Source organism: Oncorhynchus mykiss, chromosome 15 (assembly GCF_013265735.2).
Source record: "Oncorhynchus mykiss isolate Arlee chromosome 15, USDA_OmykA_1.1, whole genome shotgun sequence".
In the NCBI taxonomy this organism is placed as follows: domain Eukaryota; kingdom Metazoa; phylum Chordata; class Actinopteri; order Salmoniformes; family Salmonidae; genus Oncorhynchus; species Oncorhynchus mykiss.
In genome coordinates, this window is record NC_048579.1 from 49,396,536 (window position 1) to 49,413,875 (window position 17,340).

Genomic DNA, 17,340 nt, shown 5'->3' on the forward strand with positions numbered 1-17,340 from the left:
TTTATTTGGATAGCCCATCGTTAGTGTTAGTAGGTAGTTGAACTGTTACTGATTGTCTGTAGAGCATCAAGAGACAAGACTATCCAAATGAATTGTTACCGGGAAATGTAACCACTCTCAAATTCAGACAGCGGTGTGGATGCAGTGACTGACCATCAATGATAGTAAAAGTATTGTTTTAACCATGTTTTGAGGCTATACAGTGTTTTACATTGTTTACAAATGGAGGAAAACAAGCTTATATTTTGGGTTCTGATGCAGTATGACATTTGAACTAAGCTCAGGTGTTTTATTTTTCAAGAAGCAGTGGGTATAAACTGGATGTAGCAACGAAGGAGTCTAGCTTTAAGGGACAGTTCAACCAAATTGCAAAATGACATATTGCACCAATGCAAATAAACAGTATCTATATAATCATTTTTGTGCTTCATGTCCAAATCTACCTTAAGTGTCAAAATATTCTGTGCGAGTCAAGTTATTTATAGATGATTTGGATGTGAACATGCTAACATAGGCACCATACAGTAGTTACACTACATGACCAAAATCGAACATCTCATTCCAAAATCATGGGATTTAATATGGAGTTGGTCCCCCCTTTGCTGCTATAACAGCCTCTACACTTCTGGGAAGGCTTTCCACTAGATTTTGGAACATTGCTGCGGGGACTTGCATCCATTCAGCCTCGAGCATTAGTGAGGTCAGGCACTGATGTTGGGCGATTAGGCCTGGCTCGCAGTCGGCGTTCCAATTCATTCCAATGTTCAATGGGGTTGAAGTCAGAGCTCTGTGCAGGCCAATCAAGTTCTTCCACACCGATCTCGACAAACCATTTCTGTATGGACCTCGCTTTGTGTATGGGGGCATTGTGATGCTGAAACAGGAAAGGGCTTCCCCAAACTGTTGCCACAAAGTTGGAAGAGCAGAATCGTCTAGAATGTCATTGTGTGCTGTAGCGTTAAGATTTCCCTTCACTGGAACTAACGGACCTAGCCTGAACCATGAAAAACAGCCCCAGACTATTAATCCTCCTCCACCAAACTTAACAGTTGTAACTATGTATTTGGGCAGGTAGCGTTCTCCTGGCATCCACCAAACCCAGATGAATCTGTCATACTGCCAGATGGTGAAGCATGATTCATCACTCCAGAGAACATTTTTCCACTTCTCCAGAGTCCAAACGGTAGTGAGCCGACGATTGTCATTGCGCATGGTGATCTTAGGCTTGTGTGTGGCTGCTCGGCAATGGAAACCCATTTCATGAAGCTCCCGACGAACAGTTCTGGTGCTGACGTTGCTTCCAGAGACGGTTTGGAACTTGGTAGTGAGTGATTTTTAAGCGGTACACGCTTCAGTACATGGCAGTCCCGTTCTGTGAGCTTGTGTGGCCTACCACGTCGAGGCTGAGCCGTTGTTGCTCCTAGACTTTTACACTTCACAATAACAGCACTTACTGTTGACCGGGGCAGCTCTAGCAAGGCAGACATTTGACGACCTGACTTGTTGGAAAGGTGACACCCTATGACGGTGCCGCGTTGAAAGTCACTGAGCTCTTCAGTAAAGGCCATTCTACTGCAAGAGTGTTTGTCTATGAAGATGTGTGGCCGAAATAGCTGAATCCACTGATTTGAAGGGGTGTCCACATACCTTGTATATAGTGTACCATTGACTGTCATACCTTGTCCATATACTTGGTAAACTATCCCTTTAGTCTACCAAAGCCTTGAACTTTAGGCTATGAAAGCGGTACACCAAGTTGGGAACAAATAGTCAGATGCATCTTTCATGCCTAGGGTTTCCACTTACGTTGGCAACGGAATGGTCTCCATCTAAAGTTCTGGCAGGTAGTAGTGGGCCTATTTGGAAACCCGATCCTCTGCTCTGTCTCTCGAGACAAATTTAGTCGGGATAAATGGATCCTCACGCAAAAGGAGGACACACACACACACAATGCTGTGATAATAACACTGTATCCGCCGGGATTATTGAGGTAACAACCACACAAGTTTATTGTGATCCAGTTTGGAAATCCTGTATCTTTCGGGCTTCATTTTTCTCCTGCAAACTGGTAAGTACAGTGATAGAAAAACAATACACTTGCTGACAGAAAACTGTAGAGCAAGGCAGGCACTATATAACTGATAGTTTTACAATTAGGACTAACAGTATGTAAATTAGCAATCTCAGCCAGTGATTCTTAACGGTGGGGGACAACGTATCTTTGTTGTCAAACCAGTTTAGCTAATGATCAACACTTTCTGTTGATTTTGCTAGTGTAGCGTGGTTCCTTCTGCGTGTTGTGATTTAAGTAGGACGCAGCCACAACTGGAGGTCTGCTGGTTGGATTATTTTTATTTGCCCTGCACACGAAGCGACAACACACAATGTTAGCCCTTGGCGCAGTCACAGACCTCAGGCACCTCGCTAGCCGAAGGTCAGGCAAAAGAGAGCGCCAAAAATAAATAACAGGTGCTGCGTGCACACATTCAGTGCACAACAGCACACCATACAATACAATGTAAAATGAGATGCAACATAAATCGGACAAAATAAATGACATACCTGCACACGAAGAGACAACACAATTTTTTAGCCCTTGGCGCAGTCACAGCTCCCAGGCACCTGCGCGAGCACATGGAAACTCACTCAAACATTGTCCCAAGTACTCACAAGTTACAATAGGTACCCTAGTTAGCGAGCTCGGTGAAAGTTGTTAACATACATCTTTATATTGTCCACATTGTAACAAAACGTATGGTTGCATAACAGTACATTGTGTAACATTACCACGGTTTTATATTGAACAATTGCGGAGCCAAGGACAACATATCTAGCTAGCCGAAGGTCAGGCAAAAGAGAACAATAAGGGGGTACGGAAATACAGATAACCCGCGATGGACCAAACCAAAATATACAAAACCTTTACAATCACGTGTATGTACAATACAGATATGAAAATGTGTTTGTACACCAAAAAATAACATTAGCTATGCAGCTGTAATTCAATTTTTTAAAAACACACTGAATTATGATTATTATTATCAAATGATTAACATCCTCCCTTGACCTGCCCTATTGTGTGGAACTGGTCCTTGTGTGCAATTTGGTGCATAATCAACACTAGCCTGGCCCCAAATCACTACTGTGTGCTCTGGAGAACTCACTCTGCAGTCTATTGTTATCATGCATTATAATGTATGTATAACAATGATGCTCAGCGGAATTGAGTAAACCACATACAGATTGTGGACCAGACTACTGTACGTGTCACTTTATAAGGCACTTGGAACCAGAGACCGATAGACCTACAGTATCAGTGTTAATGGGTGTGAAGGCTGTGTGCTAATGGACATGGACTGACCCTTTAATGTGTGAATTCCGATACGTGAGACCCTTCTGGTATGGCAAATAGCATTCTCTGAAACCCTCCGAGCTGTCATTTATCAGGGACCCAGGGGAAAAGACAAGGGCACAGCTGTCTGTCTGTCAGTCAGACGAATCGGGATTGACGGAGGGATATAGGGGATGGCAATGCCAGACACTGTCATTCCTCCCTCCATGGCCCTAACACTGTCATTCTCCCTCCATGGCCCTGACAGGGTGGACCTGCTGAGGGTCATGCCCCACATACCTCCCCAGGGGGTCCATGCCCTGGCCCCATTTCTCAGGGGCCACTGGGTCACCCATTACTAAAGCTAGGCTTTTAGACTCACTTAAAAAAACAGAATGTTCGCCTCTTAATTTGGACTATTTTTGGATTCAACTAATTTTGAAGTCCATTTGTTTTGAAAGTATGTAGTTTATGGAAGGGGCTCATGTTTAAGGCATGGAATTGGCGCTCTCTGGTTAAGTTTGTGATAACACTCCATTGAGAGAGACTTTCCTGTCTTCAAGATGGCCCTAACATCAGAGACGATGACAGAGATTTGTCTAGACCTGGACTGCTTCGACGAGGAGAGGAAACTGTACTCGGCAGAATCACTGAACGACCTCCACAAGATGAACTTGTGCTCCAACCCCAAGGACCTGCTGAAACTCACAGGTTGGTGTTTATTAATTAATGAATTGTCATATTCATTCCCACATCATATGCATGCAGACTGTAGGTCAGTCAGTCCACAGACACTATTCTCTTGAGGCTGTGTGGAATCTTACAATATATACGCTCTTTATCTATCTGTGGGTTATTCAGTTTGAGATACAAAGAAGAAGGAATGTTCCTCGGAGGGTACAACTTCCATCAGGCTATTGAATGCATTCTCTGACCTCACCTCACTTTTGTCTAGACTCAATAGCTGTCCTTGTTTCACTGAATGACTTTCTCTTCACTAAACCTCTCTAGGATTACCAATATGTGCTTTCCTTGGTGAACGACAATATTGTCTAGACCTTTTGAGAGCTTGAAAGTCTGAACAGCATGCAATAGCTGATAGTAACGACTAGTTATGCTCCAGTCTCCAGTCATGTTAGATTTAGTATCCCCAGGGTAATAGAGGCATCCAGCCTATCGAAGCCTAAGAACAGGTGTGACCATGTCATGGCACGCACGTGCACACACACACACACACACACACACACACACACACACACACACACACACACACACACACACACACACACACACACACACACACACACACACACACACACACACACACACACACACACACACACACACACACACACACACACACACACACACACACGTGTTAACCCTCGCAAGGCTGCAGGCCCAGGCGGCATCCCCAGCCGCGTCCGAGGAGCATAACCTCACACTCAACGTCAACGAAACAAAGGAGATGATTGTGGACTTAAGGAAACAGCAGAGGGAGCAGCCCCCTATCCACATCGACAGGACAGTAGTGGAGAGGGTAGTAAGTTTTAAGTTCCTCGGCGTACACACCACGGACAAACTGAATTGGTCCACCCACACAGACAGCGTTGTGAAGAAGGAGCAGCAGCGCCTCTTCAACCTGGAGAAATTTGGCTTGTCACCAAAAGTACTCACAAACTTCTACAGATGCACAATCGAGAGCATCCTGTCGGGCTGTATCACCGCCTGGTACGGCAACTGCTCCGCCCACAACCATAAGGCTCACCAGAGGGTAGTGAGGTCTGCACAACGCATCACCGGGGGCAAACTACCTGCCCTCCAGGACACCTACACCACCCGATGTCACAGGAAGGCCATAAAGATCATCAAGGACAACAACCACCGAGCCACTGCCTGTTCACCCCGCTATCATCCAGAAGGCAAGGTCAGTACAGGTGCATCAAAGCAGGGACCGAGAGACTGAAAAACAGCTTCTATCTCAAGGCCATCAGACTGTTAAACAGCCACCACTAACATTGAGTGGCTGCTGCCAACATACTGACTCAACTCCAGCTCACTTTAATAATGGAAATTGATGGAGAAAAAAAAGCCACTTTAAACAATGTCACTTAATACTGTATAATGTTTACATACATCTCATATGTATATACTGTACTCGATACCATCTACTGCATCTTGCCTATGCCGTTCTGTACCATCACTCATTCATATATATTTATGTACATATTCTTTATCCCTTTACACTTGTGTGTATAAGGTAGTAGTTGTGGAATTGTTAGGTTAGATGACTCGTTGGTTATTACTGCGTTGTCGGAACTAGAAGCACAAGCATTTCGCTACACTCGCAATAACATCTGCTAACCATGTGTATGTGACAAATACAATTTGATTTGATTTGACACACTTCCAGATGGATGCTAACCACTTTCATGCTAACCACGTTCATCTCCATAGCATTTACCACCCCTGTATAGAGTTGGCACTGGAGCCAGCCAGCTCTGCTGCCTATCACAATAAAAAAATTGTCACAGAGCGCCTCACTCCTCATGTTTTCTTCTCAGTGGCTCACTGTTGTGTGTGTTGCTGTGTTGACAAAATGTCAGCTCCCGCTGATGGATGTAAACACACTGGGAGAGGCATGCATTGCTTTCACAATGTCCAGGTGACTCCTAGCATATACAGCATATCTAATCTGAACCCCTCCATGGTGGCGAGTGTTGGGTGCCTATAAATCAGATGCAGCAAATTAGTCTTCAGAGGTACTGTAAGAGCAAGAAAAAAACAGAACTGAGCTGAGTGCTGGCTGGCTGCAGGGGTGGCACGGCTGTCCATGTCTCTAGGGAGACTGGGAGAGCAGCCACCTGTTAGTGTGTCACCTCCGCTTGGGTATAATTAGTCAGCTCTGGCCTTGACGCTCTCTGCCTTAGTGACAAGGCACAAAGGAAGTGTGGGGCTGTGGTTGTGTCAGAGAAACATTCACTGAGAGGTGCAGGTACACATATAGGCTCACAGTGAAGTGTTTTTATGGGCCTTGTTTCAAGACGGTGGATATCAATCTTCTTTTACAGAAGGAAATATGATAGAAGGAGGAAATTATGTATTGAGACTGAGCATGAACAAATACGGTGAAGGAATGAAGGAAGAGTTTATAATTTTCTTTCCTCATCAACAAGAAACCAGACAGACAGACAGACAGACAGACACAGGCACACACACACACACACACACACACACACACACACACACACACACACACACACACACACACACACACATACACACACACACACACACACACACACACACACACACACACACACACACACACACACACACACACACACACACACACACACACAGTACCAGTCAAAAGTTTGGACACATCTACTCATACAAGGGTTTTTCTTTGTATTTTCTACATTGTAGAATAATAGTGAAGACATCAAAACTATGAAATAACACATATGGAATCATGTAGTAACCAAAAAAAGTGTTAGAAAAAAATCTAAACATATTTTATAACTGAGATTCTTCAAAGTAGCCACCCCTTTCCTTGGTCACAGCTCTGCACACTCTTGGCATTCTCTCAACCAGCTTCAATGCATTTCAATTAACAGGGTGCCTTGTTAAAAGTTAATTTGTTGAATTTCTTTCCTTCTTAATGCATTTGAGCCAATCAGTTGTGTTGTAACAAGGTAGGGGTGGTATACAGAAGATAGTCCTATTTGGTAAAAGACCAAGTCCATATTATAGCAAGACCAGCTCAAATAAGCAGAAATGACAGTCCATCATTCATTTAAGACATGAAGGTTAGTCAATTCGGAAAATTTCTAGAACTTTTAACGTTTCTTCAAGTGCAGTCGCAAAAACCATCAAGCACTATGATGAAACTGGCTCTCATGAGGACCATCACAGAAAAGGAAGACCCAGAGTTACCTCTGCTGCAGAGCATAAGTTCATTAGAGTTACCAGCCTCAGAAATTGCAGCCCAAATAAATGCTTCACAGAGTTCAAGTAACAGACACATCTCAACATCAACTGTTCAGATGAGACTGCATGAATCAGGCCTTCATGGTCGATTTGCTGCAAAGAAACCACTACTAAAGGACACCAATAATAAGAAGAGACTTGCTTGGGCCAAGAAACATGAGCAATGGACATTAGACCTGTGGATATCTGTACTTTTGTCTTCTGAGTCCAAATTTGTGATGTTTGGTTCCAACCACCGGGTCTTTGTGAGATGCAGAGTAGGTGAATGGATGATCTCTGCCTATGTGGTTCCAACCGTGAAGCATGGAGGAGGAGGTGTGATGGTGTGGGGGTGCTTTGCTGGTGACACTGTCTGTGATTTATTTAGAATTCAAGGAACACTTAACCACCATGGCTACCACAGCATTCTGCAGTAATACGCCATTTCTTTTTTTTTTTAGCTTAGTGGGACTATCATTTGTTTTTCAACAGGACAATGTCCCAACATACTTCCAGGGTATGGCTGCATCAGATGCCTTGGCCTCCATAATCACCTGACCATAACCCAATTGAGATGGTTTGGCATGAGTTGGACCGCAGAGTGAAGGAAAAGAGCTCAGGATATGTGGGAACTCCTTCAAGAATGTTGGAAAAGCATTCCACATGAAGCTGGTTGAGAGAATGCCAAGTCTGCAAAGCTGTCATCAAGGCAAAGGGTGGCTACTTTGAAGAATTGATCATCTAAAATATATGTTCATGTGTTGTTTCATAGTTTTGATGTCTTCAATATTATTCTACAATGTAGAACATAATAAAAATATAGAACAACCCTTTAATGAGTAGGTGTGTCCAAACTTGACTGGTACTGTATGTGCAAAATGTACTGTACATGTTGTATGTACTCAGATATTCATATTGTGTACTCTGATTATTAATATGGGCATATCAATAATCCCCCATGGTGAGAGGCATGTATTTATTTTGATCATCGACGAAGATCTGACAGAATCCAGGAAATAAAATGTCCCTCACATGGTTTGTCTGGAATCAGTTATACCAGATTGAGTTAGAAATGTTCCCGTCATGATGGTCCAGTATATGAATTGTATCGTCTTTATAATGCCATGGTTTATGTTCTATGGTAGTGTGATTGGTCTTTAAGAGTTCTGGATAGATATAGTAGTAGGCGCTGACTGTCCTCTCCTCTGGTTGATTTCAGAACAGCCAATGAGCTCTCAGACCACACCCACTGCTGAGGAAAGAAGAGGTAAGAATGCCAACAGCAATGGCCAGTGTGGTGATACTGATGGTATGGTTTGTTTACAAAGCAAGTTAGGATAACTAACGTTGCTGGTTAGGATCATTAACGTGGCAGGTTAGGTGAATTAAAGTGGCAGGTTAGGAGAATGAGGTTATGCTTTGGAAAAGGGTTAGGGTAAGGCTTAGCTTCAATGCTACAGTTGTCAAGCACTGTTGTCCCCGACGTGACCAGTAGATGGAGCTGTAGGCCTACTCTATCTAGCCACAATGTTAGAACTTAAACCATCTGTGGCGACAAATCATCAGTATCATAGCACGGGCCTGCAGCAGGTTAGGGCAGCAAAAGCATACAAATATATTCAGGGGCGTCATGCACCCATTATTGTAGAGGAGGCACAAAGTACGTGAGGATGGAGGGGGAGTTCGCTGAATTTAGTATTTTTCAAACACCTGAAACATATTTTTCCTGCAATCTAGAGCCATAATTATTATGCCTAATTATATGTTTAAAAAATATGTCCATGACACCTGTGAATTTATTCCTACTAATTTACCAGGGATCAATCAAAGTACTATCAAAAGACATAGATAAGGCTCCTTGACACACACAATTTGTTCTAAAAGAGCCAGAGGCAGCGTCTCCATCTACCTCTACAAACAAAACATGAAGCTCAACGATAACCCTTCGAAGAAAAGGTTCAAGTATTTATTAATCTCCCAGACTGCCTGGGTGGTGTGACGCAGCTGGTAAATGTACACAGTGCTGTTGGCATCGAAGAGGAGCGCATCAAGACTCTACACACCAGTGATGTAGAGGAGGGCAGTAAAACATCACACACTCACCCTCGACCCAGACTGTTCCTCATCCTCTTCATCCTCCCGACTTTGGCTCTGCTGCTGATCCTGGTGCTGTCTGCCTACGCTGTCTTACTCATGGGTAACCTAGCAATATCCTACATACATTATTTCAAATGCTATAGGCCTACATCACTCAAGAAACCCAATCCTACCTGCTTTAGGCTATGCAAACATTATGCTATGCAACATATTAATAACCCTATTGATTCATTCAAGCAATCCTTCAATCATCTCTATCTTTCTATGTTGTGTCCTCAGTCGAGACAGCATCTAGGATGGGTGAGTTAGCAGGCGTTAGTGAGGTGGAGAGGACTTACCTGGAGGAGATGAGACAGTGGAAGACTCTCCTTCAGCAGTACCTGGACCTCAGCCAGAACCACTGCTCATAGTGAGGTACCGCTTCTCTTCAGTCTTTCGCTCAACTCTCCCAAGAGAGTGTGGCTCATAGTCCACTTTACACAGACAGAACGCATGTTGAAACGGCATGCTTGCCAAAGAGAGAGGGTCGGTCACTCATTGTCAGCCTCCTAAGCAGTTCTTAGAAAGGGTTTAGACACAATACTTTTGTCCTGGTGCTGTCTGCTGTGCTTGATGCAGGGCCTATTTGAACAGAGCACTTATCTCAAAAGAGCCTGTATGGGTTGATGGCACAATTTATTTCTTGATGATATGGCTCTGTGACTGTCCCTCTCCTCTCCTCCTCCTCTTCCATATCATCCAGGTTCTGTTATGACAGGTTATGTGATGAGAGAATGATACAGTGGATTATTTAGAGCATGTTTTAATCAAATAAATTATTATAATGGGGGTGAAGGGATACTGTACTGTACTGCTGTATAATCTACATTTATAATAGGTGGTATTGGAATGCATTGTATTTGGAATTATTTTAAACAGTTTAGTTTAAAATAAACTGTGTGTTCATGTCTTCATCTTTATAATAAAATAAAAAAATAACATTTTCTGAGAGTATGTCTGAGTAATGTCAAGCAGACTGTAGTTTTTATTTTCCACCAGCAGGTGGCAGTTATTTACCACTAAACTGAATGGAATCTTTATGCACTATACTGTACAAATAGAGAGCCTTGGGAATATCACATTGGTGCTTCTTTCACTTCTGAAACTACTCCACTGTGGATAGGGAGAACCCCCCTATCCACACTGACGGGACCGCAGTGGAGAAGGTGGACAACTTAAAGTTCCTAGACGTACACATCACTGACAAACTGAAATGGTCCACCCACACAGATAGTGTGGTGAAGAAGGAGCAACGGTGCCTCTTCAACCTCAGGGGACTGAAGAAATGTGTCTTTGCACCTAAAACCCTAACAAACTTTTACAGATGCACAATTGAGAGCATCCTGTTGGGCTGTATCACCACCTGGTATGACAACTGCACCGGCGGAAAATGCAGGGCTCTCAAGACGGTGGTGCGGTCTGCCCAACGCATCACCTGGGGCAAACTACCTGCCCACAAGGACACCTACAGCACCCGATGTCACAGGAAGGCCAAAAAGATCATCAAGGACAACAACTACCCGAGACACTGCCTGTCCACCCCGCTATCATCCAGAAGGCGAGGTCAGTACAGGTACATCAAAGCTGGGACCGTGAGACTGAAAAACAGCTTCTATCTCAAGGCCATCAGACTTTTAAATAGCCATCACTAGCACCTTAAATCCAAGTAAAACTAAATGCATGCTATTCAGCCGATCACTGCCTGCACCTGCTCGCCCATCCAGCATCACTACTCTGGACGGCTCTGCGTTAGAATACGTGGACAACTACAAATACCTAGGTGTCTGGTTAGTCTGTAAACTCTCCTTCCAGACTCACATTAAGCATCTTCAATCCAAAATTAAATCTAGAATTGGCTTCCTATATTGCAACAAAGCATTCTTCACTCATGCTGCCAAACATACCCTCGTAAAACTGACCATCCTACCGATCCTCGATTTCGGTGATGTGATCTATAAAATAGCCTCCAACACTCTACTCAACAAACTGGATGCAGTCTATCACAGTGCCATCCGTTTTGTCACCAAAGCCCCATACACTACCCACCATTGTGAACTGTACGGTCTCGTTGGTTGGCCCTCGCTTCATACTTGTCGCCAAACCCACTGGCTACAGGTTATCTATAAGTCTCTGCTAGGTAAAGCCCCGCCTTATCTCAGCTCACTGGTTACCATAGCAGCACCCACTGCGCTCCAGCAGGTATATCTCACTGGTCACCCCCAAAGCCAATTCCTCCTTTGGTCGTCTTTCCTTCCAGTTCTCTGCTGCCAATGACTGGAACGAACTGCAAAAATCTCTGAAGCTGGAGACTCATATCTCCCTCACTAACTTTAAGCGCCAGCTATCAGAGCAGCTCACAGATCACAGCACCTGTACATAGCCCATCTGTAAACAGCCCATCTGTAACGGCAGATTTCCTCTTCGTCTGAAGAGGAGTAAGGATCGGACCAAGATGCAGCGTGGTAAGTGTTCATGATGATTTATTAAAAACGAACTGAACAGTGAAATACAAAACAATAAATGATGTGATGAAAACCGAAACAGTACCGTGTGGCGACAAACACTCACACGGAAACAAACACCCACAAACCAACAGTGAAACCCAGGCTACCTAAGTATGATTCTCAATCAGAGACAACTAACGACACCTGCCTCTGATTGAGAACCATACTAGGCTGAACACAAAAACCAACATAGAAAAACAAACAGACTGCCCACCACAACTCATGCCCTGACCATACTAAATAAAGACAAAACAAAGGAAATAAAGGTCAGAACGTGACACCATCTATCTACCTACCTCATCCCCATACTGTATTTATTTATTTATCTTGCTCCTTTGCACCCCAGTATCTCTACTTGTGGCCTGATTTATTGCATTAACTCCCTTATTTTACCTCATTTGCACTCACTGTATATATACTTTTTGTTTTCTTTTGTTCTACGGTATTATTGACAATGTTTTGTTAATTCCATGTGTAACTCTGTGTTGTTGTATGTGTCGAATTTCTACGCTTTATCTTGGCCAGGTCGCAGTTGCAAATGAGAACTTGTTCTCAACTAGCCTACCTGGTTAAATAAAGGTGAAATAAAAAATAAAATGAACCTTAGAGGCTGTTGCCCTGTAGACATATACTTGAAATCACTGGCCACTTTAATAATTGGAACACTTGTCACTTTAATAATGTTTACATATGTTGCATTACTCATATCATATGATGTAATACCTTATTATATTCTATTCTACTATATTTTAGTCAATGCCGCTCCGACTTGCTCGTCCAAATATTTATATATATTCTTAATTCCATTCCTTTACTTTAAATTTGTGTGTATTGTTGTGAAATTGTTAGATATTACTTAGAAATTAAATTACTTGTTAGATATTACTGCACTGTTGGAGCTAGAAACACAAGCATTTCGCTACACCCGCAATAATATCTGCTAAAAATGTGTATGTGACCAATAAAATTTGATTTGATTCATCTCATTTGCCCTTCTATAAACATTCAACAGACGCAGATCTACTGCACTGAATTTGTGAAAACAATGTTTGTTTGCCATAAGAAAATATGTGCATTTTTGTTTTAATCTGATGATATAATCACTTAACCACTTAACAGACCAATGAAATAGTTTGTTGAATGAATCCACTTTGTACGCATTTGTCATGCTGGGCACAGATGCATTGTAGCTCCTACTCTGTGCGGCAGTGTGACTTAGATGTTCACCCAGTGACGCATGTACACACACACACACACACGCACACGCACACACACACACACACACACACACACACACACACTCCCCATTCCTCACTACCCCCCTCTCCCTCCATCCACTCCCCTCTCTCCCATGATGGAGGCCAGTGACACACACAGGCCCCCGTTGAGGCTGACAACTGTTTGTGTGTATCTGCCAGATACAGGAGGCCAGGGTGCATTGGAAGACACCTGTGAGTGAGCAGCACGAGCCAGCTAGCGCTCTGGCAGTGGAGCCAACGCCTCAGCGGGAACCCGACTTTATCTCCTCTTTAGAAACATTGCCTAGGAGCCCAAAACACAGCCACCCTGACAGGAAGGGAGAGACAGGAGCCAATACTGAATACTTTACCTATATCATGTGCTAAACACCCTTTCATTCCCTTAATATGCTGGTGAGTGAGACTATTCTGTACCCTTTCGTAGCCTCCTTACACTGGTTAATAAAAACATTATTATACTTCCTCTTGTCCTGGGTTTCCTTATACAGTATAATTGAGATGTCAGTATCTCAATAGGACTAACCTGGATACACGATAAAGGATATACAGTATAAACCCATAAGGAAAATAATAATCAAAGTCATATAAGAATCTTGTACGGCTGAATATATGTCAGTGGTGTATTTGTATACGTGTTACAGTAACTTAAATGCCTATGTGGCAGCACGATTGAATACTGTATAAGCTTTGTGACATCCGCTGGTGTAAAACGGGCTTTTTAAATACATCTGATTTGAGTTGAATACAGGGCTGTGGTGATTTTCCTTCATAGATATGGCGTGTGAGACCTTAGAAGACTCAGCTTGCATGTCTCTTCTATGGTTTTAATACAACACATGCAACATGAACAGTCCGTCGGCTATTACAAGAGTCTTCTATGAATCTTGCATATGTATTGGCTGCAGGTAGAAAAGAATCATCTTGTTCAATTCTTCTTTATGTTTTCTGTATTGGACTTGTGACATCAGTTTATACCGTAGCTTGTAAATGTTCATTGTGTATTCTGGCCCCAACTATACAGACTATAATGCCATGTCTACTTATAGCTTCATTATAAATTCATGAGGTCATCCATTTATCTGTCAATCATGGGATGGAAGTGGTCACCCCTGAATCATGCATTTTATAGCACAAATTAAAGTGTGTGTGTGTGTGTGTGCGCGCACATGTGTGTTTAGTCTAACCTGAGTGCATTGAACAGCTGGCTCTCATACAATACCTGAATAAAGAGGAGTGTGGCATGTACTGGCTGTCCTATGATTAACACGCTCGCACACACACACTCCTCACACACAGAAGCTTGCCTTTGCCGAGGAGGTTGTTGCCAAGCGGCTCAGAGGGAGAGAGCAAGCTGATTGGCTCATTCCCATGACTGGAGATTCCCCCACCAGTCAGACGGTCTTCTCTCTCTTCTAATACAGGAACCTTTTACAGTTTTTCTCAATTGCTAAAACACTAAAACCCATTGGCTGAACAAAGTTCTCAGTTGCCTGGACTCATTTAGCTAATTATGAAGTCTGTTGTCAATACCTTAAACCATTTCACATGGTAAAACACAATTTGCAGACTTTTCAGCAGAACTCTAAACACATTCTCATTCTCAAAACACATTCTGCACTCTAATGCACATGTCATCCATACTGGGAAACACAAGTGGCAACAATCAAATACAAATAGAGAAGACATGTCATTGATTGAACACAAACATTCAAAATTGATTTAACCTGTTTCAAATGATGCGACACAACCAATATAAGCCAGTTCAGAGAGCAAACAATTTGTTGAAGGTGGGAAGGAGAAAGTCTGAGAATGGATAGAAGAAACAATGTGAGAGGACGAGGACGAGTGCGTATGCGAGGTGGGCGACGAGGAGGAAGAGGAGGAGGAGGGCAAGAAAGAGGAAGAGGAGGACGAAGAGTGGAAATATCTGATGAAATTTTAGCAACAGTTATAGACCATGTTCTTGTCCATGGACTGACAATGAGGGAAGCAGGACTTAGAGTGCAACCCAATTTTGAGCCGATTTTCTGTGTCCACCACAGTAAGGACATTCAGAGAAGAGAACAGGTACAGGATACTACTGTATATTTGTAATTGCAAATTTACTGTACTACACTATATACAGCTGTTTCAATAGACATTTGTAAAGTTAATCACTGTATGTATTGGACTGCATGAATATGTTTTGTAACTGCACAACTACTTTTTGTAGAATTGCAAGGCTGCCACATGCAGGTGGAAGGACAGCTATATTTACTCGGGAGCAAGAGGCCGTTATAGTTGGCATGGTCCTTGAAGATAATGCAATACGACTCAGAGAAATCCAGGAACAAGTGATACAAGACAACACACACTTCCAGGGAATCGACAGTGTGAGCATTTCCACAACTGACCGTGTCCTCCATCGTAACAGGATGCGAATGAAACAAGTATACAGAGTACCTTTTGAGTGCAACTCACCATGGGTGAAAGAACTGCGAGCTCAGTATGTGCAAGTAAGTATACATTCAGAAACATTTACTTTAATCCAGATTGTCTACAGTACTAACACATACTATGTGAATGACATTACTCTTCAATACGTACAATGTATGTGAATCAGAAGCCTAATTGTACTCTACAGTATAGCACTGTCTCTGTACGACTTACAAAATCCTACATACAGTATATTCTGTTTCTACACAGACAATATTTGACTTGGAATCCTTGGACAGACCCCATGAGTTCATCTTTGTCGATGAAGCAGGCTTCAATCTAACAAAGAGGAGAAGGAGAGGCCGAAACATGATTGGACAGCGGGCCATTGTTGAAGTCCCTGGTCAACGAGGTGGCAATGTCACAATCTGTGCTGCTATCAGCAAACATGGTGTTCTACATCACCATGTTACACTCGGGCCATATAACACCCAGCACCTTCTAAGATTTATTGCCAATCTAAGATATATTTTCTTTGAGCAGCAGGTTCAAGAGCAGCAGGGTCAAGAGCTAAATGAGAATCCCATTCCCACCTATGTGATAGTGTGGGACAATGTCAGTTTCCACCGAGCTGCTCAGGTAAGGAATGGTTTAACATCAATGGGCAGTTTATGAACTTGTACCTCCCTCCATACTCGCCTTTCCTGAATCCGATTGAGGAGTTTTTCTCCTCTTGGAGATGGAAAGTGTATGATAGACAACTCTACACCAGAGTAAATCTGCTGCAAGCCATGGATTTAGCCTGTGGTGATATAGGTGAGGAATCATGTCAGGGTTTGGATACAGCACACAAGAGGCTTCTTCCCCCGTTGCCTCAGGAGGGACAATATTGCTTGTGATGTCGACGAAGTCCTCTGGCCTGACCCAGCCCAAAGACAAGAAGAAGCACATTGATCACGTTTACTCCTTTTTTGTCCCTTTTAGTATTGTATACTGTAGTACAGTGCATTGTAGGCTGTATACTGTACAATGGACAAACTGTATGGCCCTGAACATTGTGCTTTCCATTTATTAACAGTACTGACTGCTCAATAGATTTTGACTGGTTGCAGGTTCATATCAACAAAGAACAAGAATTACAGTATCACAGAGACAAAGGAGAAGTTTGTGAGATGCAGGGTACAGTACTGTAAAAATAGGGGTACAAGGAGGAGGAAGAACAAAAAACAAAATTGCAAAGAGCAAAGCAGAGTAGTAATTTCTGATAAATTCTGAACCAGTATGATAGAACATGTTTTTGTTCATCAAAAGACAATAACGGAAAATATGAATATTTTTTTAGATAAAAAATGTACTTCTCCATGAGAATTGTATGTTTTGAACAATGTGTTTTCTATTTTTCGGTGTATTGTTTACTGACTGCTTGAGAGTGTATATCATTTTGATCACTTTGTTTATGATTTGAGAGCCGTGTTTGATTTTGAACACAGGTAAAACTGTTTTGAGGCGAATGTTTCATTTTGCGAGAGGAGTCAGAGGTTATGTAAATAGTTCTTGAAGATGAGGTTTTGTGTTTAATGTTTTCAGGAAATGGAGCAAGGTTTCAGAAATTGTGTTTTAGCAATTGAGAAAAACTGTAACTTGTTTTTACCCCCATCTCCCCCACCAACCACTGGTTCTCTCATTACACTCCCCATCAGCCCACACAGCCCATTCTCTTTTA

General features: G+C 42.7%; 1 protein-coding gene across 1 annotated transcript; it reads left to right on the forward strand.

The window, feature by feature from the left end:
• Positions 1 to 1,739: 1,739 nt before the first annotated feature.
• Positions 1,740 to 13,663, forward strand: LOC110490228. Its single transcript, XM_021563497.2, has 6 exons — positions 1,740 to 2,068; positions 3,895 to 4,042; positions 8,523 to 8,570; positions 9,285 to 9,500; positions 9,680 to 9,814; positions 13,362 to 13,663. The coding sequence occupies exons 1-5, from the start codon at positions 1,913 to 1,915 to the stop codon at positions 9,808 to 9,810; spliced, it is 699 nt and encodes a 232-aa protein (XP_021419172.1). The 5' UTR covers positions 1,740 to 1,912; the 3' UTR covers positions 9,811 to 9,814; positions 13,362 to 13,663.
• The last annotated feature ends 3,677 nt before the right edge of the window (positions 13,664 to 17,340 follow it).